This window comes from Acinonyx jubatus, chromosome B4 (genome assembly GCF_027475565.1).
Source record: "Acinonyx jubatus isolate Ajub_Pintada_27869175 chromosome B4, VMU_Ajub_asm_v1.0, whole genome shotgun sequence".
In the NCBI taxonomy this organism is placed as follows: Eukaryota; Metazoa; Chordata; class Mammalia; order Carnivora; family Felidae; genus Acinonyx; species Acinonyx jubatus.
In genome coordinates, this window is record NC_069387.1 from 103293695 (window position 1) to 103317943 (window position 24249).

At 34.3% G+C, this 24249-nt stretch overlaps 1 protein-coding gene across 8 annotated transcripts in view; it reads left to right on the plus strand.

Moving 5' to 3' along the window:
* Positions 1–24249, plus strand: part of METTL25 (methyltransferase like 25) — a 161212-nt gene that overhangs the window by 79628 nt on the left and 57335 nt on the right. For 7 of the 8 annotated variants that reach the window (XM_053226542.1, XM_053226547.1, XM_053226548.1 and 4 more), the window contains exons 7-9: positions 3554–3583; positions 7294–7367; positions 20791–20884. In XM_053226542.1, coding sequence (XP_053082517.1) covers positions 3554–3583; positions 7294–7367; positions 20791–20884 — 198 coding nt within the window. Of the gene's footprint in view, positions 1–3553; positions 3584–7293; positions 7368–14331; positions 15119–20790; positions 20885–24249 lie in introns of those variants that run through there. The other variant, XM_053226549.1, reaches the window with a different exon arrangement.

The following is a 24249-nucleotide window of genomic DNA, read 5'->3' on the forward strand; positions in this document are numbered from 1 at the left end:
TGGCTGATATCATGAATTAAATGCCAAGTTTTGCAGAGCATCATTATTAATGCTTTTGTGCATTGCAAATTTTGATGAAAAAATGACTTGCCCTTCCAGCATTATCTACTTTACATGCAGTGTGGTAACAATTTATAGTTATACTTTTTTACATATAATTGTTTATATATAATTACTTTAATTACCATATAAAATGTACCAGCTACAAAGTATTAAACACCGAATTAGTTCAGCGCTTTATTCACAGTTCTGTGGTATGTTTGTATGTGTTTATAGTAGATCATTTGGTCTACTAATTTTTTTTTTTAATGTTTATTCTTGAGAGAGAGTGAGACAGAGTATGGGTGGGGGAGGGGCAGAGAGAGAGGGAGACACAGAATCCAAAGCAGGCTCCAGGCTCTGAGCTGTCAGCACAGAGCCCAATGCGGGGCTCCAACCCACAAACCAAGAGACCATGACCTGAGCTGAAGTCAGACGCTTAACCGACTGAGCCACCCAGGCGCCCCTCCTAATTTTTTATAGAATGGGAAAGATATTAATAAGGTACCTGGAAGTAACTATCTAATTAAATAAAGCCTTTAATGTGCCTTATTTGGCTTGTGTCCTTACACCTAGAACACTTTAACCTGTGGTATTCTCTGTTCATGGTGTTATGTTAGTTTATAAAGAATAGGTGCACATTAAAACATCTGAGTTATTTTTTGTCATTAGAAATTTCAAATATAGTTGATTAAATAATGTGTTTGATGTCCAACCCCAAGATAAATTAATTATTCTATGACCATTATTTCTCTGCCAGTTTATACAGCAATATAAAAAATAGCACACCAGTGTTCTAGGTCACAGATCCTAGTATTATCATAGAAATCTATTTATGCTCAAATAATAATTTTTAAAGTCCTCTTAAAATGCTTTTCTTGGAAATTATCTTGTTCTTTCACTATATCTGCTAGTAATGTTTATTCGGGGTCATGTTATAGTGACAAGTAATTCTTGAAATGACTTAGTTCTCAGAATGCAGCAGCCAGGATTATACCCTTCAGGCAAGAAATTAGGGAATCTGACTAACCTAAGAAAAAAGACCTAATGATGCTGGCATCAGAGATTTTACAATAAAACAGGACACATGTCACCTTTATGATAAAGCCCACAAGTAACAGTCCTCACTCATAAGCACAGTACTTCTAATCACATTTACAATACCCCCATTTTAATTATCAACAGACAGCCAAGGATCACTAGATGTATAAGGAAAATCTAACATGAAAGAACAGAGATCAGAAAAACTGAAGAAAAGCAACTTGGAGGAAATGGAGACTATACAAAATAAAATAATATAAAATAGCTATTAATATCCCTTACAGAGATAAAAGAATATATGGTACCCACAAAACAAAAATGTTTGTTATAAAAATAAACATTCAAAGAAACATAAAGAAGAGGTTTTGAAAAATAAATTTTAGAATATTTAATGTATAGACCACACTGCACTTAATAACTTTCTCTGCCCAATGTGAGCTTCCTATGGAATGCCCCTCTCCTTGGCTCCATTGAAGTCCCTGACTACCTTGGCTTCTTTTTTGGTTGCTAAGGAACATTTTTTTGATGTATTTTTTGTTAATTGTATTTTACTCCATAACTGACCTTTTCCACAAATAATCAAAGTTACAGGGGTTAAAAAAAAAAAGAGATTGAGAAAGGAGAACTTTCTGGTGATGCTTTGAAAAATTGTTAAGGGTACTAACCAGAGATAAATTTTAATTAGATTAGCACAATCATGTCAGCATACTTTAAGCCTGATAAAACTGCAAAATATTTTCGATTAACATTTGGTATATATTTTCTTCATTATCTTTATTTATTGGCCAAGAAAAATACTAATGTTTGCAAGAAACTTCTTATCACCTACCTGGTTATCTTTTATTATGTAACCAAAATTTATCATTTGTATTTCTAAAGTCCGTCATCAGCAACACATACTAAAAGTAGTCTTGGTATTGACTACTTTTAACTAGTTATTCTTATCTAAAAGTAGACACTTTTATCAACACCAAACAATTTATTATTAAAAACCCATGTTTCTTTATTCAGTTCAGCCTGTTAGCCAAAGCTATAACACAAAAATCTAATCTGAAATGAGCACAGACAGTACTGTAAAAGAAAATCAATGTTTTCTTCAATAATAAACTTATTCTGGGCCTGTTGCTATTTAATTTAATATGAAAATTATATAATAATTTGCTCCTGTATTCCTAAAACTCTGGCTCTAGATGTTAGGTGAAGATATCGTTCAAGTCTTTGGAGAATTATAAATTTTTTCTTCAAATAATTTCTGCAAAGCAACTTCTTATATACAGTGAACTCATTTTCCCACTAAATCTTAATGGTATGAGGGCAGGTGAAGGTAAGGTTCAAAGAACAAGCTTTTACTTCCTGCTCACTTGCTAACTAGCTATACAACTATGGCAACTTATTTTACCTTGCCAGTGAACTTGTGCTTCTGCAAAAATTGTACTTACACAGGATAATCTGTAAATTGTCTTTCAGTTTTAAAAGTATGTGATTCAGCTATATCTAACAGTTATTATTAATGAAGAATAGCAACATGAAGCAAACATGGGTATTCTAAAATTGAATAGGAAGTATATGTAGATCTATTATATTTTACTACTCTATTTTGAAATATTTTCTAATTAAAATTTAAAAAATAAAGGTAAATATTGAAATATTAATGTAATTCAGTTATAAAACTTCATAAATCTAGAAATGTATGTCTCTTAAAAATGGAAGTTTTAGAAGCCTTTATTCCATACTGAAACTATGATAAATCTTTCAGATGTATCTTTTATATATGTTGGGTTATGCATATTTACTGGAAATATGAGGAAATACTTTGTAAAATCATCTGGATCTTAAATAAATATAAATGTAAAACCAGCTATGTAGAAAATTGTAAAAATATGTATTCTTTCTCTTTTGGGCACTTGATCATATGTGACTTTGATTTGAATTTGTAGACCAGGCCAACCAAAACTATACATACTATTCTAAACTAAATTTTCAGCTATAATCTGTTCAATAAAACCTTGTATAATAAAAGGCAACTATATGTTTATAAAAAATTAGAAGAGAATACACTTAGAAGTAGTATATAAACATGTTTATTATATACACACATATAATAATAGATTTGGATTTATTTGATTGTTTCAGCTAAACAGCTAAAAGTGAGCCAAGACCATGTTCTTTTATTTCTTTCGTTTTCTTATTCTTTCTAAAATTCAAGAAGTATATACAATTGGGTGTGTATGTGTTTGTGTACATGACACACATCTATTATAAATCAACCCTAGAGTATACAACTATACTGGTTAACATTCCTCAATGATATTAACACTTGTAAATGTGTAAACTTACACATTATCACTTAATTAATCTTTTTAAATGTCACTTTTATAAGCCTTTATACAGTGTGTTTATAAGTCTTATAAGATAAGACTAAATATACCAGCAGTCTTTGTCTTACTTTTTTCTCCTTATTTTTTCTCTAAAGGCATTGGAACGGGTTGCGGTTGGCCAAGGGGTAAGTATGAGTGTTTACTCTAATACAGCAGATGGACAGGATAGTTTTCTTAAAGTACTCTTCTTACTTGACCTGCTGATGAACTTAAAACCTGAGTCTTCTTGTCACCTCTTCATATTCAAATTTGTACATTTTCTAGAAGTTTCTCTTTAAAAGAGAAGTGAACTTCCAGAAAAAGGAAATTGAACTTTTAAGAAAATGTCCACATTATATTCTTGTACTAATGTGTCATTTCTTCATAATACACTAAACAGTCTATGAATAGTTCCAAAGACTGCTATTGCTGACTATCAGGCTCTTATGGGCTTAGTTGGAGCAAAGATAAACACAGTATAGCATTCCATTTATTTTTTAACTACAGTCCAAAACACAGACCTGCATTGTTTTTTTGTTGGTTTTTTTTTTTTTGTTTGTTTTTTAACTTTTTTCCTTATTAATTTGATTGGTCATTCGTTGAAATAGCCAAATGGACTTGCACATATAAACAGAAGTTAAATATATCCCCCAAAATATCCATAAAATTGCCTTATTCTCTATTTTATGATTGATGAAACATATTAGGAATTTCTAAAAGTTTTTTTAGCTGTTCTTTTTAAGCTTTTCACAGGATTTTTCTTGTTGGACCTAAATGTTAGAAATCTCTTTTTGCTTCTTTTCAAGGAACATTAATATGTCAATTTGAATTTTTTAAAATAATTATAATTTAAAATGATAATAGCAACAAATATATACTGAGTACTTACTCTGGCCCAGGCTCAATGCTAAGAACTTTTTTTCTTAAATATATTTGTTGTTCCTATCTAAAAATTGGTAAAAGCTGATTTTTTTAAAGGCATTAGGGCATATTGTTGAGGTATGTGGGCTTTTGTCTCAAACTGCTGGTTTGCAGTTGTACTGCTTATAAGCCTAGTGGTTCCCTAGGATCTGGAAGAGAAAAGAGCCTTCATCATAATGTCCCTGTGCATTTTGTGGTGTTTTTCAGTTTCCCAAGTGCTTATTCATGTTTACAGTCAATCTTATAAGTTGGGTATTATCCCAAACTTACATGAGAACATGATACACAGCAGAAGTTTAATAGTGCATTCTACCTCCCTTAATTAATTGCAGAGTACTGACTTCTAGCTTAGTGCCGTCTCCACTAGACCTGTAAAATTCATGCCTAAGATATATACTTTAAGCGTGTGCTTTTTGCTCCCTCCGATTTAAGATGCATTAAAGTGTTAGGTTGATTTATCATTTGTGAAGGAGAGAAAGTAAACTCTGAGCCACATCCAGTTTATTCTTGGAATTGTCAGACACAGGGTGCTGGGGAGATGTTGACTTCCTTCCCACATGCCTCCATCTGTATTTACCAGGATGGATAGACCCAGTTATCCAAGGAATGCACGTTTGAAGGCACTTCATAACTCTCTTCCCTTTCTCTTAGCGAACAGCTGTAAGGCTCTTATTTATTCAGGATAACTAAGGAATGATGATTTATTCTATCCTGTTTTTATTTCTCTGTGCATTGCATTTCTGTATGATCTCTTGTTTAAATGCATTTCTTGGGGTTTTTTTTTGTCATCTTTAACCAGTTTGTAATAACAATATAAATATACATTATTTTCTAAATTACCTTGATACCGTTTATATAATTTTTCTCAAAGGCATAGGTATGGAAAGCTTTATTTTTAAGATTTTTTTTCCTGACTGAAGTATTGAATAAAAACTAATGACACCATCCCTGCCCAAGTGTCCAAGAGGCCATATAGCATCATGGCTTTATATGTGGACATCAGAGCTAGGCTTCTTCAGTTCAAATACCAGCTCAACTATTTTTGGAAGTTTCATAGAAAATTCATGTAAAATTAAAGTTCCTGTTTATTGTATAGCTAACTAAATAAAAAGTTAAGAACTTTATAAACCATTTATAATACTAATATTTTACTTCATGTAATAATATATTTCTAAAAATGCCTTAAATGTCAATAGAACAATAGGTGTCAATATATGAAAGAGGATTTCAGCATTTTTGTGAGAAAACTGAAGGGATATGGGGAGAAGGAAGGGATGGATAATAGAGATTTTTGGTACTACAAAAAGAATTACTCAAGATGAAAAAAATGCCAAATGAAAAATATGTGCAGAGATGGAAAATTTTGAATGATATGTTTTGGAGCAGTCTTCTAGAAAGAAAGTTTACAAATCAGAGTTTGTCTTACGTCAAGGCGTTGCATTTAGAGAGAGATTTTATTTAAGAAGTATACCTTTTGAAGGTTACAAATTTCTTATGAGTATTCAAGTATGTCTGCTTTCAGTGCATTATTTTAGGAGCTGAACTGGGGACTTTGGTATTCCTAACACCATTTCCGACTAGAATCACCCTCCCCACTATCCCCACCATCTTGGAAGGATATAACACGTGCCCTTTCCAAGTGCTCTGTCAAAATCCTGCAAGTCAGACATTCTCCAGTGATTTAAGAAGTCAGTGCCATTAGGTGAAGATGCAAGAAATAATGGTTCACCCTCAGCTCCCAACTTGTGTTTTTTTGTAGCCTCAGCGCCTGGGGCCCACAGTGTAGGAACTTGAGGTCAGATGGGGAGAGGAGGAGTAGAGTAAGTTTTCTATCTGAGCACACAGGCAAAATTGTATTTTATGCTAGACTCCGTCTGAATCCAAACATGTTCTAGTTGAAAACAGACGAAAATAACAATGTTGTGCTCTGAAGGAAAAGCGAAAGAAGTTTGACTCAGGGAATTTGTACAGTGTACTGAACTCTGTCTTTAAAACTATCAGTCATTGCACAGTTTGGGGTTTTCACCTTATTAGCCTTCTCAGGACCATTCAATATTGTTGGCCTCCCTCCACTCTGGCTCATTTCCCCCCCCCCCCTTTTTTTTTTTCGTTAGAAACTTTGCATGGAAGCAGGACTGTTGCTGATATTATTTTGTATTGGATTTATTTACACTGTCATTAAGAGTTCTGTGGGGATGTGGATAGAGTTTGGGCGACTTTTGTAGTTTCTTAGTTTAAGTGCCCCCTTCCCTTGTTTCAGTGAAGTGTTTTCTTTTATACTTTTTCAAAACTATCATGCTTCCCTGAGGCCCTTCTCTTCATCCATATCTTCTTTGCTTTGGAAAACCTTCATGGATACCTAATCCTATATCCTTCCTGAGGGACAAAAAGACATGCCCTTTTCAATTCTACAGTAGCCAATGCTATGATCTTTTAGACCTCAGACATACTTTTAGCATGTCCTTACTTACAATAGTATCTTCTCCTTCTGGGTGTGAATCCTAGGTGATATGATCTCTGTTCCACCACCATTAGGACAAATCCATGTTCACTTCTCTTTTGCACGTATTCTACCTTACTGCTCTCTTTTTGGCTCCAGAGCTGATCTTGCTGGTCATGAAAGTTTATTTCTACATTTTTAACTGAATGCACTGCATTTGGGACATTAACTCATTTTTGTTTGATTGTGCTGTTTCTTCCCCCATTCACTACCATTTCTTTTAGAGTTTCTTCTATTTTCATGCAGAATTGCTTCCTCAGTATTAGCCTCAGGGTAACAATTTAACTTAGAATGGAAAAATTATAAAAGTTTCCTCTATGTTTTGCAATAAAGTCAGATTTCTAACATTCACTTATGTTCCTGACTCTCTAGTATTGATTTGATTTATGTTTTTTATTTGTTTCTTGTGCTTATATTTATCTACATTTTTTTCAGCTGCCTACTGAATCACTCTTCTATCGAGCTGTCCTTCAGGATATTATTAAAGAATGTTATGGCATCACCCAATGGTAGGAGGATTTTATTTTAATAAGGATAACTCTGTTGTCTTATAAGTGAAGTGATTTTTAGCCTAGGTGAATTTATTCAACATCACTATTTTTTTTAAAAGAAGCTTTGAATTTGAGCATAATGTCAGTAGTAACAAAGAAGTATGCAGCAACTGTATCTTAGATTAATCATTATTAAAGTGGGGGCTCTAATGTTTCCTTTTTGTCCTGAAGCATTGTGTAATGATAAAATAGTCTGGGTCAATTATAATTTAAAATTTTAGAAGTAATGAAATGTTATATATAAGTAGTTCAGTGAATATAATGTTATCATATAGCAAGGGTTACATTTAAAATGTTTCACAACCAGTACAGCCTAAACACTTAACTAATGAGAACAGAAATTGATCATAAATAATTGTGGCCCATGTACTACTGGTAAATAATAGCCCTGCACATGTTTTGTTTGCTGTTGTTTTTTCCAAATAATGCATTGCATATACAGAGAGGCAGGAATGGGAGAATTTTTCCATAATATTGGTTCAGTAACTGCTGTACTCAAGCATACATTTGCAAGTCTGGCAAATTTCATGAATATCCTCTTGCTAATTACAATTTTAGGATTCTGATAGCCATTTGGTTGTAATAGGATTATTCTTCAGATTACAATAGGACAGTTTTAAAGTTCTCAAAAATGAATCCACACTTAACAGAGATAGAAACTATTTTTAGATTAGTTATTATTTCTCTGTAAGAAATAAAATAACCTATTTTTTTACTGATAGAAATTATGACATATAAATATCTACTATACCATTGGCTTAAACTATCATTTCTATGTAACTAACTCCCAAATCTTATTGCAGACTCCATTTTATTTTCCATATGTTTACGAATCTTTAAAATTGTCTACAAATGAATTTCTCATGCTTTCCTGAAAACTAGCTCCCTCTCTTGAGTTCATCACAAGATACTGATTTTGTTGGAAAAAATCACAAAATTTTGCAAATTTATGTCCACTCAGATATTGATTGCCTGCTTCTTTTGAGACCTCAAATCTCTTTATAAATTTTTTTATCTCTCCCAATGACAACTTAAAATTGTCTCCATTTTTTTATGAATCTTTCTTCTCTCTTAAAAATTACACTGTCCAGCCCTCCACATTCCTGCTTCTTTTACTACTCAGAAGATAGATGGTATTTATTATAAACGCTTTCATTCCAAAGCCTGATTGGCCATTCAGCCACATTTGACAATGTTGATAATTGGGGTTTTTTCTCCAGACTCTCTTCCTCCTTATCTTCCCTTAAGTTACATTCTGAGGCTTTTTTCCCCCCTACTTGGCATTGTCACCTATTTACTTAAAGGGTTTTTCCTCTTAACTCACCTCCTACATATATCTTCATTCGCTAATATTTTTATACTCAGCTCCTGTCTCTTAATATATCCGCTTTCTCTTAGGAATTACCTTCACAACTAATATCTTTTTTTTATTTAAAAAAAATTTTTAACATGTATTTATATTGAGAGACAGAATATGAGCATGGGAGGGGCAGAGAGAGAGAGAGACACAGAATCCAAAGCAGGCTCCAGGCTCTGAGCTGTCAGCACAGAGCCCCACGCAGGGCTTGAACTCACAAACTGTGAGATCATGACCTGAGCTGAATTCGGACACTCAAATGACTGAGCCACCCAGGCACCCCCCTCACAACTAATATCTTGAATCAGGTATCCACTCTTACCTCTTTCACTTAAGTACCTTACAGATATATCAAATTCAGTCTATCCAAAAACCAAAGTCAACTTCCCACTAATTCTAGTCAAGGAAGGTACAAATAAATGGAAAGATACCCTATGTTCATAGATTAGAAGAATTAACAGTGTTAAAATGTAAATACTACCAAAAGCCATCTAGATTCAGTGCAATCCCTATCAAGATCACAGTAGCTTTTTTTTTTTTTACAGTAGAAAAAACACTCCTAAAATTTATATGGACCACAAAAGAGTCAGAGTAGCCAAAGAATTCCTGCGAAGAACAAAGCAGGAGGGATCACACTTCCTGATATCAAGCTGTAGTCACCAAAACAGGATGGTACTGGCATAAACACAGAGAGACCAATGTAACAGAATTGAAAGCCCAGAAATAAACTGAAGCATATACAGTTGACCAATATTTGGCAAAGGAGCCAAGAATACCCAATGGAGAAAAGATAGTCTCTTTAATAAATGGCGCTGGGATAATTGGATATTCACATGTAAAAGAATGAAACTGGATCCATATCTTATATCACTCACAAAAATTAACTCAAAATGGGTTAAAGATTTTCATGTAAAATCTGAAGCCATGAAAGTCCTGGAATAAAACATAAGAATAAAGCTCCTTGATATGGGTCTTGGTAATGACTTTTTGGATATGACACCTAAAGTACAAACAACAAAATAAAAATATGCAAATGGGATTACATCAAACTTAAAAGCTTCCATACAGCAAAAGAAATCATCTACACAGAAGAAAAAAAACAGACAACTTACAGAATGGGAAAATATATTTGCAAACCATATATCTGATAAGAGGTCACTGTCCAAAATATATAAATAACTCCTACAACTTGATAACAACAAAAAAATTTAAAAATGGTCAAAGGGCCTGAATAGACCAAAGGCCAACCAACAAGTACATGTACGAATACACGTCACTAGTCATTAGGGAAATGCAAATTAAAACCACATTGAGATTACTTTCACAACTGTTAGAATGGCCATCATCAAAAAGACTAAGAGATAACATGTTGGCATGGATATGGAGAAAAGGGAACGCTTGTGCATTGTTGGTGGAATTATAAATTGGTACAACTACTGTGGAAAACTAAGTAAAGGATCCTCAAAAAATCAAAACTACAACTACCAGATGATCCAGTAATTTCACTTTTGCTAATATATCTGAAGGAAATGAATATATTAAATCAAAAAGATATCTGTAGCCCCATCGTTCGTAGCATTAGCCAAGATATAGAAACATGTCCTTCATTGGATGAAGGGATAATGGAACGTTATTCAGCCATTAAAAAATGAGGAAATCCTATCATTTGCAACAACATAGGCGGACCTTGAAGGCATTATGCTAAGTGAAATAAGTCAGACAGAGAATGACAAATACTGTATGATCTCACTTATATGTGAAATCTCAAAAACAACACCAAAATAAAAAACACCGAACTCATAGAAAGAGATGAGACCTATGATTACCAGGGGCAGAGGGTAGGGAGATGGGGAATTGGAGGAAAGTGAGAAAAGGTACAAAGTTTTAGCCATAAGATAAATAGGTACTCTAAGGATGTAATGTACAACACAATGACTATAACACTGCTATGCAATATATAGAAGTTGTTGAGAGTAAATCCTAAGAGTTCTCATCTTAAGGGGATTTTTTTCCCTTTTTTTTCCTTTTTTTAAATGTATCTATATTAAAAAATGGGCATGTTAGCTAAACCTATTGTGATAATTATATCATAATATATGTAAATCAAGCCATCATGCTATACACCTTAAACTTGTATGCCAATTATTTGCAGTAAAACTCGAAAAAAAAAGATAAGTTATGTGTTTATGTGGGGACTTGAATGTCACTATGTCTCATGAAATTAGTTTATTCATACTTGAAGTGAATCCTATCCTAAGAGACTTGGAAAAGACACAGGCATCTTTTGTTGATGTCAGATTTAAAGGTTAAAGTATTCTTGTTGATGCAAAAAATAAAAATAAAAATAAAAACAAAGATGGTGAAGAAGAACAAGAGCAAGAACTACTACGGGGCAAATACCTAGGAGAAGATGGGAATCAAGAGACATAAGCCCTGTGTCTTCTAGGGGATGCATTTCACCAGAAGCATCTGTATAGAATAGGCAGCTGTCTGACAGTTAACAAAGTAGACAGAGAGGGTGAGCACAGCTTTCAATAAAGTAACAGTTCTAGTGAGACAAGAGTTAAAGTTCATGGCCTGCCCTAGGAGGAGGACTCCATAGGCCAGGCACACCACTCTTACCTTGAGTTAGATCCACTCTATGAGTGAGGGTAAACCATAAATGAAACAGTCCTAAAATGGCCTAAAGCCCCACTTAGAATTATCTGAAACTGTGATTAAAGTATTTCAGAGTATTTTTCTAGCTGCCTACTATTGGCAAATCCTCTCTGGACAAAAATAATATATATGCAGGCTCAAACTATCACTAAAGTTTGCTGTATATAGTATCTGGCAAACAACCCCAAATAACCAGCCATATGATGAAATAGGACAACATGACCAAAAACCAAGGTAAATCAACCACATGCAACAGAAATGGACTCATTGGAATTTAGAGAAAAGCTTAAAATAACAACTTGAGAAGCTTCTACTTTGGGAAAATGGAGCGGTTGTACTTTTTTTATATTTTTCTTGGTAATCACAATTAAAAATCTAGAACTATCTATAAAATATAGAAGATTCAGAAAGAATCTTAGAAAGAAGAAGACAAACTAGCTCAAGATCTCAGGACCCAAGGAGCAACATGGTGGAAGTTCCCTGGGTTATCTTTTTGCCTTAAAAACCTTGTATTGGAGCTGAAGTAAACTGCAATCCAGAAATGCCAGTAGGCACATACAAAAAAAAATACATACCTGGACCAGGAAAGAGGAAGGCATAGGAAAACCTTCAGACAAACCTCCCATACTACAGCCAGAAACCACATAAAAAATTGTGATCCCACTCTCAGCAAAGACCCATTGGAGAGCCCAGACTTTCATCCTTGCCAAGCTGTAATAAGGTTCCTGAACACTCCTTGTGGAATGGTGTCAGAGAGGCCAAGTAGGAAACTAGGATTTCCTTCCCACCAGGAGGTAACAAGCACCCCACCACTACAGCCACAGTGTCAGAGACCATGTGGGAATTTGGACTTCCTGCCCACCCAGCAGTAAAATGGTTTTACACTCTCTCCCCACCAGTATGGCATCAGAGAAGGCCTAGTAGAGTCAGGATTTTCACCATTGCCCAGCAGTTACAAGGCCACCCCTACCACAGTATCGGTGGAGAAGATTGGGAAGCTGGAAGTTCTAGCACTAACAAAGTATCAACAGAGGCTAGTTTATCTTCACACAAAACTTGTAAATGAATGTTTATGGCAGCTTTATTCATAACATCCCAAACTGAAAACAACCCAGATGTCCTTCAACAGGTAAACAAACTGCTAATCCATGTCATGGAATACTACCCAGCAATAAAAAGGAATGAGCTATTGATATAACAACCTGGATGAAAACTACAGAAAATCATACTGAATAGAAAAAAGCCAGTCTCAAAAGGTTATATACTGTGTGATTCCATTTATATAACATTCTTGAAGTGATAAAATCATAGAAATTGGGAACAGATTAGTAGTTTCTGGGGGAGAAAGAATGAGATGGCAGGGAATTGGGTGTAGCTATAAAACAGCAGCATGAGTAATCCTTATGTAACATCATTGCATCAATGTCAGTATCTTCGTTGTGATACTGTACTATCATTTTGCAAGATCCCATTATGAGACATTTCAGGAAACTAGACAAAGGGAATAACAATCTTTCTGAATTCTTTCCGACAACTGCATGTGAACCGACAATTATCTTAAAATAAAAAAATCTATACTTAATATGTACATATAAATAAAAATATTTTGTCAGAGAACCAAAGCATACAAAAAATAACCTAAGTGAAAATTCTGTAACTGAAAAAATAAAATAACTGAAATTAAGAAATCAGTGGGTGGTATTAATAGCATTGTAGACACAGCTGAGGAAATAATTAGTGAACTAGAAGACAGATCAGAAGAAAATATCCACAGTGAAGCACAAGGAAACAAAGATGGAGAATACAAAAGATGGACTAAGAGCCGTAGAGAATACAGTGAGTAGGTTTCACAAACATATTAGTTGCAGTTTGAGAAAAAAGGAGAGAGAAAATAGGGGAGTAGCAATATTAAGAATTTTCCAATATTGGAAAAAAGACGTAAGTCCAAGAAACTTAAGATATACACAAACTCCATGGAGAAGCAAAAAAGAAAATAAATTCTAGGTACACCATAGTAAAATTGATGAAAACAAAGGCAAAGAAAATATAAGCAGCCAGAGGTGGGAAAGAGGAGGGAGATAAGAGATATCTTTGGAGATACCTCCAAAGGAGCCAAAATGAAACTGACAGGTAAATTCTTAGCATAAATAGAAGCTACAGGTTAATGATATCTTCAAAGTACTGAAAGAAAATAGGCTACAATGTACAGTATTCAAAAATGAAGGTGAAATAAAGACTTTTTCAGACAAAACAAACAAACAAAAAAAACAGCAAATATGCTACCAGCAGATAGCACTGAAGAATTAAGCCAGAAGCAAAATGATCCCAGATTAAGTTTGAAGATACAGGAGGAAATAAAAAGTAATAGAAATGGCAAATAACATGTGAAAAAATCCTCTACATCATATGTCATCAGAGAAATGCAATTAAACAGCAAGCTATCACTGCACACCTGTTAGAAAATCAAAATCTAGAACATTGACAACACCAAATGTTAGCAAGGGTGTGGAGCAATAAGAACTTGCATTTCATTGCTGGTGGGAATGCAAAATGAGACAGCCAATTTGGAAGACAGTTTGGTAGTTTCTAACAAAACTAAACATACTCTTACCATATGATCCAGCAGTCATATTTTGTTAATTGTTTTGATCATCAGAGAGAAGAGGGGGGAGTCATTAGATAGTGCTAGGACAGTAGTTACTTATACAGTTGTACAATGTATTAGTTTCCTTTGATGCTGTAACATATCCCTACAAACTTCATGGCTTAACACCACATAAATTTATTATCTAGTCTCCTGGAGGTCAGAGGTCCAAAATGGGTTTCACTGGGCCACAGTCAGGTATTTTCAGGGCTGTGTTTTTTCTGGGGGCTCCAAGTGATAATCCATTTCTTTATCTTTGACAGCTTCTGGAGGGAACCTGCATCCTTTGGCTCATGACTCCTTCCTCAGTCTGCAAAGCCAGCAGCATAGCATCTTTAAATCTTTCTGTAATTTTGACTTCCTTTCTGCCTTCCTCTTCCTCTTTAAAGGATCCTTGAAATTACCTTTAGCCCTCTGGATAATCCAGGATTCTCTCCTTATTTTAAAGTCAGCAGACTAGAACATTTAATTATATCTGCAACCTTAATTTCTTTTTTCCATGTAACATAATGTATGCATAGGTTTTGGGGATTAGCATATGGACATCTTTGGTGGACCATTCTTCTGACTACTACACAAAAAAATAAAAATCTGAACCCCTGCTTTACAACAAACACAAAAATCAATTCAGAGTGGATTAAAACCTTAACTATGAAAGTCAGTACTATAATACTTTCAGAAAATAGTATTGAAGAATATCTTTCTGACATTGAGGGAGGGGGTGTCTCAAACTAAATATGAACCTGCAAATCTTACAATAAAAGATTGAAAATTCATTTACGTTAATATTAAGAACTGTTTTCAGAAGAGTGGAAGTGTCCACTGTTAGAAACTAATTGGAAGCCCTATAACTGAAAGAAGACTAGTAGCCAAAATACGTGAAGACTTCCTACAAATTTGTGGAAAAATTAACCTATGATAAAGAAAAATAGTGAGACTTGATTACTCAGTTCACAAAGATGACACTCAGCTGGCTAATGAACATTGGGTAAGGTGCTCAATCTTAATTAGTAACCAAGATCATGTAAAATGAAACCACAATAGGATATTATCTTTATAACCATGTGATATTGTGATTTGTATCAAGAAAGATACATTTGGTCTTCATCCCTGTTCCTGGCACAGAACTCCTCAAACCCTTATAAATTCTTAAGTGATATGGGCTCTTAGAGCATCTTTTGATCTAATGAAGTAATTCTGGGTAAGCTCCTGGATGGCTCCTGGCTTGGGGCTGGTCACCAGAAAGAACAAACCATGATTAGCAGTTTGAGGCCTCCGCCCCTTCTTCAGAAAGGTAAAGGGGGCTGGAAATTGAATTAATAATTGACCGTGCCTATGTGATGAAACCTCCACAAGAATCCCAGTAGTATGGCACATGGAGAGCTTTTAGGCTGGTAAATACAATGCCCCCCTACCAGGAAAGTGACACACTCCATCTCCACCGGAACAGAAGTTCTTATGCTTGGAACCCTCCCAGATCTTGTCCTATGCACCTCTTCATCTGGCTGTCCATCTGTATTCTTTATCTTATCCTTTAATAAACTGGGAAATGTGTTTCCTTGAGTTCTGTGAACTGTTCTACCAAATAACCAAATGTAAAGGGGAGGGGAAGGTCAGTTTTTTGTCAGGTTGGACAGACTGTGTGTAACCTGGGGAACTAGTCCTTGCAGTTGGCATCTGAAGTGGGAAGGTAATCCCCTTACCTTGTGAGATCAGTGCTGTCTCTAGGTAGACAGTACCGGAGTTGAGCTGATTTGTAGAATACCCAGCTGGTGTCACAGAATTGCTGGGTGTGGAGAAACGCCATACATCTGGTGTCAGAAGTGTTGTGAGTATGCTAGTAGTCAGAAGTGTGAGAGGAAAGAAGAAACACAGAAGGAGGATTGGGGTTTTTCCAATTCAAACCATTAAATAGGCAGAAATTTAGAAGATTGCTAATAACAAATGATCGCAAAAATGCAGAGCAACTAGAACCATCCATTGCTGGTTAAAAAAAAAAAAATTAGTTTATTCCTTTGGAAAACAAGTTAGCGTTGCCTAATAAGGTTGAAAATGCCGAGTTGCCTACTTAGTTTTACCTACAAAACTTGAGAATACTTTGTCTCAGCAGTTCCATGCCTATGTATATATCCTAGAAGCTCTTCCACACGTATTCCCAGAGACTTATACAAGAATAATCCAGAGCTGCAATGTTTATAAGAGCCAAAATCTAGGAACTTTAGTTCATTAATAAAAAAATGGATAGATTGTAGTAGAATAATATTATGCCAAAGTAAAAATACATGAATAACAACTGCATGCATCAGTGTGGACAAATTTTGTTCATATAAAAGTCACAGGAAAAACTTCAAGATGGTTCCATTTATACAATTTGAACAAGCACAGCTGTATAACTATTTAGGAGTATAAATATATGTCAAACAATTAAGAAAAATGTGAGAATGGTAAATACAAGCAAGATTCAGTATTTTAGTTTCCTATGGGGGGGCATTTGACTATATACAGCATGGTGGCTATAGTTAATAATATTGTATTGCATACTTGAAAGTTGCTAAGAGAGTAAATCTTAAAAATTCTCATCACCAGAAAAAAAAAAAAAACTGTTTCTGTAACTATGTATGGTGCATGTTAACTGGACGTGTGATCATTTCACAGTGTATACAAAAATCACATTATTATGTTGTATACCTGAAGCTAATATAATGTTATATATCAATTATACCTCAAGTTTTTTTTTTAAAGTGTGAACACTAAAGGCAGAAAATAAGATTACCTAATTACATCTTTCTAATTTTGCTTAATTTGTCCTCCTTGTTAGCTAAAGTAGTTTTCAAGTGACATACTCTTAGAATATCTGAAACACTATTTTAAAAGTTTAATTGTTTATAGCCTAAAGTTAGAACTGAACTGTTTCATGGACTTAAATATAGCATTTTTACTCTGTTAATTTTAATTGTGATTGAGCATTTAACATTTATCTTCAAATTCAATAATTTATAGAAAACTCTTCATTTTATAACAAGTCCTTATCTGGAAACTTTCTAAGAGGAATAAAATACCAAAGGAGTTTCATGATGTAAAAATCTCTTCAAACACTTGGAAAGAGAGCAGGAAAATATATACACTTTACTCAGTTATTATTTCATGATCAATATGGTATCAGCTATATAATAAATATTGTAATTTTTGATACCTATAATTGTTGTATTACCTAGTTTAATTTTTATTTTTGTTTTGCTGTAATCAAATAAAAAAGTTATAAACCAGATCATGAAAACTGGCTCACAAAATTAAAACTACTCAATCCATTATGTGTGGCCAAATTGAAGTTAGGAAGTCTGTATCTTTTAAATTTAAGAGTAGTTTGAAGATTTTCAGAGTTCCCTTAACCAGTCTCCATTTTCAGCAAAATGTGGATCTCAAGTATTTCAGTATGTATTAGCATAAAAAAGGCACAAAATAATTAATTTTAGAAGTATTTTGTAGTGATAGAGAAACTGGATTTTGTCACTTTCTGTCCTGCATGTGCTTGTTTTCACTTATTTGGTATACATCTACTTCACATTTTCCTAAAATTTCCTACACTAATTTTGCTTCTTTGGGGAGTGCTACATGTAAACCATGTTCTTACAATTGTATTTTTGGAAAAGCATGTGGGTGGTGTTGGATTCACTTGAGTAGAATTTTAATTAGATCTACTGCATTCACTTTTATTAAAAGAAAGAATACTAATTCCTTTTTAGCATGCTGACCATGCTTTATTCTGACAGAGGGCCCCCTTTTAATTTGTTCTTCAAGTTCCATAATTTGTCTTTCAGAAACAGTCATGTCACTTTTCTAACTTCAGAATGTTTGATAATTCCTTTTCTTTGTACTCAAAAACTGAAATATCCTTATTATGGCATTCAAGGCCATTTCTGATCTGTCACTAAGATCCTTTGCAGCCTAATCCATCACCCCATTTTCCCTCCTCTGTACTCCAAGAAGCTGTCCATGCAGAATGTCCTGGTACACTGGCTTATTCATCATTTCCCATGCAATTAATTTTATGGCTTGTATGCTTCCTTGGAGCTCCTCTATCTACGTGGAATATTCTCCTCATTTCTGCTACCCCTTCCTTCCACAACCTCTGGCAGGTGGAATCTAGGCATTCTTTAAAACCCAGGTTAGACAACCTCTCTGATACTTTTCTTTTCTCTTTCTCACCCTCTTCTCTTCTGCCATAGGACTTAATCTGTGACTTACTGCTCTGATTGAACCTGACAGTACAATTAATTGTTTGTGTCTGCTCCTCTACCCCCTAGTGAGTTCCATGATGGCCAGTTTTCATTTTTATTAAGTGAAATGATGTTTCATAAGAGCACATGTGGTTAAGAACACAGATTCTGAAAATCCTTTGGGGACTCCAGATTCCCATTCAACTATCTTTTATCTGTTTTTTACTGAAAAAGTCCTTTGAAAGTTCTTTCCCTTTTATTCTTGAATTCCAGTCAGATTTTACTTCCATCAGTCCATCAAATCACCCTGTCAGGGGCACTAATGACCCCATGTTTCTAAATTACATGGTCACCCACAACTATATGGTCAGCTAATCTTCACAAAGCATGAAGAATATCCAATGAAAAAACACAGTCCCTTCAACAAGAGGTGTTGGGAAAACTGGATTGTGACACACAAAAATGACACTGGACCACTTTCTTACACCTTACACAAAAATAAATTCAACATGGATGAAAGACCTAAATGTGAGACAGGAAACTACCAAAATCCTAGAGGAGTATACAGGCAGCAACCTCTTTGACCTCACCCGTAGCAGTTTCTTACTAGACATGTCGCTGAAGGCAAGGGAAACAAAAGCAAACATAAACTGTTGGGACCTCATCAAAATAAAAAGCTTCTGCACAGCAAAGGAAGCAATCAGCAAAACTAAAAGGCAACCTACATAATGGGAGAAGATATTTGCAAATGACATATCTGATAAAGGGTTAATATCCAAAATATATAAAGAACTTATCAAGCTCAACACTCAAAAATCAAATAACCCGGTTAAGAAATGGGCAGACATGAATAGACACTTTCCCAAAGAAGACATCCAGATGGCCAATAGACACATGCAAAGATACTCAACATCGCTCTCACACGGAGTAGATACAGTCCTTCAACACCTGTGTAGTCTCTACCATTAAAATATGTCTAAAATTCTACCACTTCTCACCATCCTCAGGGTCACTATTCTGGTCTAAACTTCTCCTCTAGATTATTGTAATAACTTCCTAATTGCTCTTCCTGCTTTTATTTTCACCACCTGTAGTATGTAAGATGTACATATCTATTATTCTGTTATACGTAAGATACCTAACTATGTTTTGGATCTGATAATTACACAAAAACTCATAAAACATACAAGTTTTGTTTTCTGGAACCTATACCTATTCAAACAACTATTATTTCAAAGCAGTGATGAAATAACACGAGTGGAAAAAGGATACGGGCTGTAGAAATTCAAAACTAGAAAACATGATATTAGTGATGTTACCAAAAAGAATACATAATTTGAGCTTAGTCATATAAGATGGCTGTAGCTTAACTAAGCAGAAGAAGAGAGTGGAGAACCTTATAATCCATTAGGAAGTGAGTGAATGAGCAAATGCACCAAGACATAAATATGTAGAATAGTCTGAAACAATGAGTAGAGAAAACTGAATTCTGGATTATAATGGGAAAATGTGGGTGTAGCCAGAAAATAGTAAACCCTGATTGCTTAATTAAGGAGTTTCAAATTTATCCCAAGAAATGGCAGGTGTATTGAAATTTTGGAGGGTGGGGAAGTAATACATAAAAATGTTCCTCTAAGAAACTATCGTGAAAATATAGGCAGCAAGGAAGGAGACAGACTTCAATCTTAAAGGACATGAAGTACTAATAAGTGGAATTGAGGTGGCCATCTAGAAATGGAGCTGCAAGAAGATATTTGAGATATATTTCAAAGGAAGAATTCGAAGTTCAAAGGAACTTCATGTCTGATTAATCAGAGGGATTAATATTTATATTACCAAGAGTAAATGAGCTTTTATTCATTGATTTTGATAACTTGGAAGTGGTGAATTTTTTATTCCCTAGATTTTTATATTTTACCTCAGTTGCAACCCAAATTATGTGATGTGATAGTCTCACATTTCATTATTTAAATTCAAAACGATCTCATGATATTTTGTTTAAACTGTAGTGAAAATCTGCAGGGCATAAATGAGATCAAGTCAGACCCAACTCAGCATATGGTGTTTTAATGGCTGGCATTGAAGGAGTTCTCTTTGCATAGCTGTTGAATTATCACCACCATTAGCAGGTGTTGCAATGAAATATGAACTGTAATGTTGCCAATAAAATTAAGTGTGTTTTATAGCATAATGGAAACTTTTGAAAGACCTATAGTTTCCTTTAAAAATTAAGCTTTTTAATACTGTTGATAAGTTATTTCTCATATATTGTCTTCCTAATACGGTTTCCCACTACTGTGTGTTGAAGGAATTCTCAGAAGCAGATCTTAAACACTTTCTAATATGTAACCTAAAAATGTTTATAAAAATATTAACACATTTTTATCAAATCTGAAGCTTATGCCACGTACACAGAAGGTATTTAAAAATATTTCATGATTTAATTTGCAGTCATCTATAATTTAAACTGGAAAAACTAAAAAGTGATTTACTTTTGTTTTGCAGTGATCGGCATGTTGGTAAAATTTATTCCAAATCCTCTTCCTTTCTGGACTATGCCAGAAAGTCTCTAAAGAAGCTTGGGTTAGATGAGTCCAAGGTCAGTATATGATTGCTGTTTTTATTTAAAAAAAAAACACAAAACAGAAGAACTTCTATGGAATAATGAATTGAGATGATACAAAATAATTTGCCTTCTACTTTCCTCCCATTTGTGAAAAACATCTATATTACATTGAAACCATACCACCATTTCCTTTATTCCAGTTCACCTTTCCAGTCAATGTGGGTGCTTTGCTGTTGTGCATCTCTTGAGAGATTCCCCCTTTAGGTTTATTCAGGTAATATGTATTAATTCTCAAATCAAAACAGAGTTAAAAACAAGATAACAGAACAAACGGGAATTATAAGTAAGGTAAGAGTAATGAGAGAAAAAACTGCATTTATTTAAAGATTGTATAATTAGTTAAAATTAAAAATCTTAAATTCTAAAAGCCTTTGAATGGGAGAATCCTGGAAAGTATAACATCATAGGCCACCCAAGCTAATAATTGAGAGTTTGATGTCAAAGATAAAGTGGTAAGCTGGTTGGCTAGTAGTAATAAATATTCTAACACTGAGAAAAAAAATAAACTCTCAATTCAAATGCATTATTGAGTAAAATATTAAGTTGAACTTGGATCACTCTGGTATTTTGAATTGATTATAAATGGAAATAAAGAATAAAATAGCTTTTTAAAGGAATGAAATGGATTTCTTGAAAAGGTGGTACAGATATGATTGTATCGTATCAAAGCTAAAAAGTATTGTTATTTATTCTACCAGTTGTTCATTTACTCCCCAGTTACTTTATTATTTACAGCCATTAGACTGTTAATAATCAAACCCCTCCTCTATAAAATAACTGTTCAAAAGCACTTCTAACTCATGATTTAAGATCAAAGGAGGTAATATACGTAAAATACTGAGCACAATGTTTTTACATAGTAAATGCAAACAGAAGTTTTAGTTCATTTAGTTTTTATATATAGTTTTATTATATGTTATAAATGTTATATATGTTAGTATACTTTTATATTAATATTATAATTAATAATATTGAGTTTTATGTATATTTTTATTCTGATCTTTGTATATGTTCTACTAGTAATAACACAATTGATAATGACTCTTGTCAATATTTTTATTTAGTCACCAAACAAAGGTCCTTCTAGTCTTACATAAATGAATGACAATAGATAATTTTTGTCCTAGTCATTTTATTTCTGGGTATTTATTTATTTATTTATTTGTAATTCATTCTTGAGCGGGAGGAGGGGTAGAGGGGGAGAGAGAGAGAGAGAGAGAGAGAGAGAGAGAGAGAGAGAGAGAGAGAGAATCCCAAGCAGGCTCCACACTGTCAGCACTGCCAACCATGGGGCTCAAATTCACGAACCATGAGATCATGACCTGAGTCAAAATGAAGAGTCCGATGCTTAACTAACTGAGCCACCCAGGTGCCCTTTATTTCTGAGTGTTTCTTTTTTTAATGTTTTTGGGGCACCTGGGTGGCTCAGTGGGTTGAGCGTCTGACTTCGGCTCAGGTCATGATCTCACGGTCTGTGAGTTCGAGCCCCACATCAGGCTCTAAGCTGTCAGCACAGAACCTGCTTCAGATTCTGTGTCTCCCTCTCTCTCTGTCATTGCCCCACTCATGCTCTGTGTGTCTCTCTCTCAAAAATAAATAAAAATTTTAAAAAGTGTTTTTAATAAATCAGACAGGTTTTCCTTCCAGGTAGTCTTATTTAGTATATCTTTGTTCCATGTCTCAATTTTATGTCTTGCAGTAATGTCAAGCACACAAACCAAAGCGTTATTTTCACAGATGAAGAGCTAAGTTTTTACTTAAACTAAAAATATGTTAAAAAATAAAAATAAAAAAATAAACTAAAAATATATTACCCTTTGCCAAAAACTAAGTAGCAAAAATCCAGAAAGAATGTTACTTATCCTTATTGATAGCTTTCTCTTCCCAGGTTTGTCTTTAATAATAACCATAGTAAATGTTCCTTGATATGTTCCTTATTATATTACAGAAAGGAATATTAATAATAGCTAATAGTTACTAAGCACTTGTTATGTGGTAGTTATATGCTAAGAACATCACAACATTATCTCATTTACTCTTCACAAAAACACTTATGGTAGATACTATAATTATTACGAATGTAAAGATCTAGAAAGAGAGGTGTCAAAAAAGAGAAGTCATTTTGCCAGAGTCAAAGCAATTAGTGGAGGTGGAACTTGAACACAGATTCAGCTAACGTCAAAACCTCAAGTGTTAACTGCCACTATACTGAGAAATGAAAGTAAAAACAAAAGAAAGACTAATGTAGATAAGTATCACCATGTAAAATCAGTCTTAAATTATTCCTTGTATTAGTTAATAAAGGCAATAATAGTGCCCCACTGATTTTCTCCTAAAACTATTTAAGCTCATTAAGAACAAATATATCAGATAAAATGGGTTGGAAGATGAAAAGGAACAAGAAACCCAAGCTGGAGGACTTAGAGGGAAGAAGGTATAGAGCAAAACAGTAAGGTATTTAAAAGGATACACTGGTGAAAGGAAGCAAATAGATGAGTGCATGTTTTGTGGGTGGGAGGTTGATTTTAATTTTAAGCAAGAGGAATGAAAAAGTTGTATCTGTCAGATCAGACAAGTTGGAAAGGATAAACCAAAATTAGGTTTTTGACCCAGTACAAATTCCTATTATTTTTCTCCCACATAATCAAGTATCGATGCTCAAATTAAAGTTTTGACAGTAAGCACAATGAAAAGAGATTTGTGTATGGTTTCATTTTAAAAATGAAATGAGGGGTGCCTGGGTGGCTCAGTCGGTTAAGTGTCCGACTTCGGCTCAGGTCATGATCTCATGGTCCGTGAGTTTGAGCCCCGTGTCGGTCTCTGTGCTGACAGCTCAGAGCCTGGAGCCTGTTTCAGATTCTGTGTCTCCCTCTCTCTGACCCTCCCCCGTTTATGCTCTGTCTGTCTCTGTCTCAAAAATAAATAAAGGTTAAAAAAATGAAGTGAATTTTCACATGAGAGTCTAAACACTGAAAAGTATCAAAACAATTTAAGTTTAAAAAATTAAGGGGGACCAGGATGGCTCAGTAGGTTAAGTGTCCGACTCTTGATCTCAACTCAGGTCATGATCTCACAGTTGTGGGATCGAGCCCTATGTTGGCTCCGCACTGGGTGTGGAGTCTGCTTACGACTCTCTCTTCGTCTCCCCCTCTCCCCTGCTGTCTCTCTCTCTCTCAAAATTTAAAAGAAAGTAAAAAAAAAAGTTTAAGATATTAAATATACCATAATATCTAATAATTTATTGATAAACATATATGTATATAATTGGAAGTGTGAATGCATTGGTGTTTTTCTAAACTTTTAAAGCAAATCTCTTCATATTCAAAACTATGTAAGCA